Consider the following 3,053-nt stretch of genomic DNA (forward strand, 5'->3'; position numbering starts at 1 on the left):
CATTGCTAAAGATGTGTGGGAAGATTTTGATAGTGTTGGAACTCTTTAAGTGACAACATTGTCTCTTGATGAACCAAAAATAGAAGCTATCCTCTTTACAGATGATGGTTAAAGAGGAGATGAAATTGATATTATTTCTATTACTAGGGCTAGACAATAAGTGATTTTATGAATTATTCTATTATATTTTCTACTTTTGGTACTTAGAATTTTGGAGGGCAATGATTCACAATTTCCATTATATTTTCTACTTTGGATATTTTGATTTACACTTATAATTTTATCATATTTTATGTATTTTTATTATTTTATATACATATTCTTGAACATATTGTATCCTATATTTAAAAAAAAAAAATATATCAACGTATGAAATACATATTGTATTCGACACATATCTCTGCTTTATAGGTTAGAATTATTTAAGATGAGGAAATGGGGAGAAAGAGAGAAAGCTTATGAGAAAATGAAAGAAAATAGGTAAGACGTCGAAAACAAGGAAAAAAGAGAACGAGTAATTAAATTGTCGAATTGAACTACTTCCCTAGCTTTAGTTCAGCTCATCTACTCTATAAAACAAAGGGAACCTATCTTGATTGTAAGGCCCCAAATTTTTAATAATGGGAAATACACTATAATTATCATCACGCCAAAATCACAACTACACGACAGCAAATCATAGAGAGACCCATGTCACCAGTTTATCTGGACCAACTCCACCTCTTAACAAGTGATTTAAAATCACAAAAACACAAAATGAAGAATCAAAGCGAATGTCTAATCTATCCTAAATATTGTCTCGCATTAGTAATAGTAAAGCAAAAACAGATAAAATAATAAATATTTAATTTTTATAATTAATATTACATATTTTTATTAGTGTGAGACATGATTTAAGATATAGTTTAACACACCATATCTTTTTGGACCAAAGGTCTCAATTGCTAAAGCAAAAAGAAGCTAAAATTATCTCCTATAATAATTTTAAAACATAATATTAATAATCAATAATGAAAAACATAAACATTATACTCAACAGTAGCATCACCATTCTTATAATTAAACACATGAGTAGTAGCTTCAGCATAGCCTCTAGCAAAACGGAAAAGTCCACTGCCACCAATCACAGGCATCTCTCTAACTTTGTTGAAAACAGGGTTCCTCCCCAAGATGGTGATGGTGCTGCCATTGTACTTTCCTTCAATGAAAGCAAAGTTCTGAGCCATGAGAAGACCAACCTCACTCTGAGATGCAGAAGCATAGAACCCTTGTGCTTTTCCAACAACCTTGGAGCTTAGTTCGGGTCCCAATGTCAAAGGGTTGTCGATCATGTTAACCAAACCGAATAAAGTGGTGGTGTTCAAGTTAAGGGGTGGTGAAACAACCCTAACTGAAGTAGGGTTTTGTCCACTTTGGATGTCATGCCAGTAGAATTTGAAATGGCTTAGCTTTTCTTTCTTCATGTCAAGGCCAAGTAAGTTGCGGTCTATTTGATGCACGAAATCTGTGTCTTGGGCGGTGATGGAAGTGAGAGAATGGAAAGAGAGGAGGAAGAGGAAGAAAATGAGGAAATGTTGGGGAGACATGGTTGAATTTTTTATACTTAACTAAAGAAAAAGATGAATTAATGGAAGAGAAGTGAGTGTAGAGAATGAGAAGAAAATTGAGGGGTTTATATGGAGATAGAGGAAGTGGAGAAGGAGGAAAGTTGGGGACCAAATGAGAGGTGAGTGGGTTAGGTTGTTGAGAGGTTGCATCATTCAACATTGAGCACTTTTTGTGTTAGAGGAGCTTTTGAGTAAGGAATGGGAAAAAGAAAAAGAAAAAAAAGTGACCATAAAAAATTACGAGAAAAATTCACTTAGTAAGTTTAAAAGATTTAATTCACATCTCATTTATTAATTTTAAGGATATCTAATGATTTAGATCTACTTACTAATTCAAATCATTAAATTTTCCTAGAATTAATGACTAAGATGTGAAATACGTATTTTTAAGGAAAATGATATATCCTCCTACCAAATTCTCATACTTATCCTCGTACCCACAAAAAACTAACATATATCAGAAGGTGATACTTTATTTATTAATTATTGGTTTATAAGTAACATCCGTCACTTTTTCGTAGGTATGATGATTAGTAGGAGGATATAAACTTACTTTTAGAGTAAGTAGATCCCCTCCAAAAACATATTAGTGAAAATGATGTATATTTAAAAAGCATAAGATATTTTTATACTGTCATTATATCACGTATTGTGAATATAGTTTATTGACTTTGTATTAATGGTTCATACATATTACCCTCAAACTATTATAATATACTATTTTGTATCATACATATTTCATGTACGAGAAACATAAATATTGTTAAAAGTAAAATAACTTTTATTTAAAATTTATGAGAATTTTTAATGAAATGTTTGATAGTTAAGGTAATACAGAAAATTGGGTATAAGATTTTCTTCTTTTATATCGTATAGCAAAATGTAAAACTAGATCGTGCAAATGGCATGGGTGTATTTTCCTTTGGGACCAAGACTTGGGACCCAATGATTATTAGGAACTGACAAAGGAAGAATGAGAGATGCTTCTCTTAAAAGTCACATGTGATGGCCCGCATGCTTGGTTTTTAATTATTTATTGGAATTTGGTACCAGCTGTTAATTCTCTAAAAACTAAAGCAAATGCTTTTCTTTACCACCAATGTCACTCAAGGGAGATATCCTATGAGAAAATTTGAGTGATTGCTAATAATAGATTATCCACGCTTACCTAAACCAAAGTATTCAAATTAATATTATTTAGTTAGGAATAAGAGAAGAACTAGTGACCAAGCTATTCATCATAATCTGTAATGAGGTTTAACTTGGCTCCTCTTGCATTCAAGATTTCTTGTTTGTTGTCTTTATTTAATTGTGATCATTTTCTCACGATAAAAACAACTTTTTGATTGTAGATAACTAAATACGGAAAGCCTATTAAGTCGTAATTGAAGTTATAGCGGAATATATATTGAATAATAAGTGGATATTTCTTATTGAATCAAGGTA

The 3,053-nt window shown here is 31.3% G+C and overlaps 1 protein-coding gene across 1 annotated transcript; it reads right to left on the reverse strand.

The window, feature by feature from the left end:
* Positions 998-1,708, reverse strand: LOC109361487 (dirigent protein 22-like). The gene has a single exon (XM_019606952.1). The coding sequence runs from the start codon at positions 1,584-1,586 to the stop codon at positions 1,005-1,007; it is 582 nt and encodes a 193-aa protein (XP_019462497.1). The 5' UTR covers positions 1,587-1,708; the 3' UTR covers positions 998-1,004.

The sequence above is a fragment of the Lupinus angustifolius genome, chromosome LG12 (assembly GCF_001865875.1).
Source record: "Lupinus angustifolius cultivar Tanjil chromosome LG12, LupAngTanjil_v1.0, whole genome shotgun sequence".
Classification (NCBI taxonomy): Eukaryota; Viridiplantae; Streptophyta; class Magnoliopsida; order Fabales; family Fabaceae; genus Lupinus; species Lupinus angustifolius.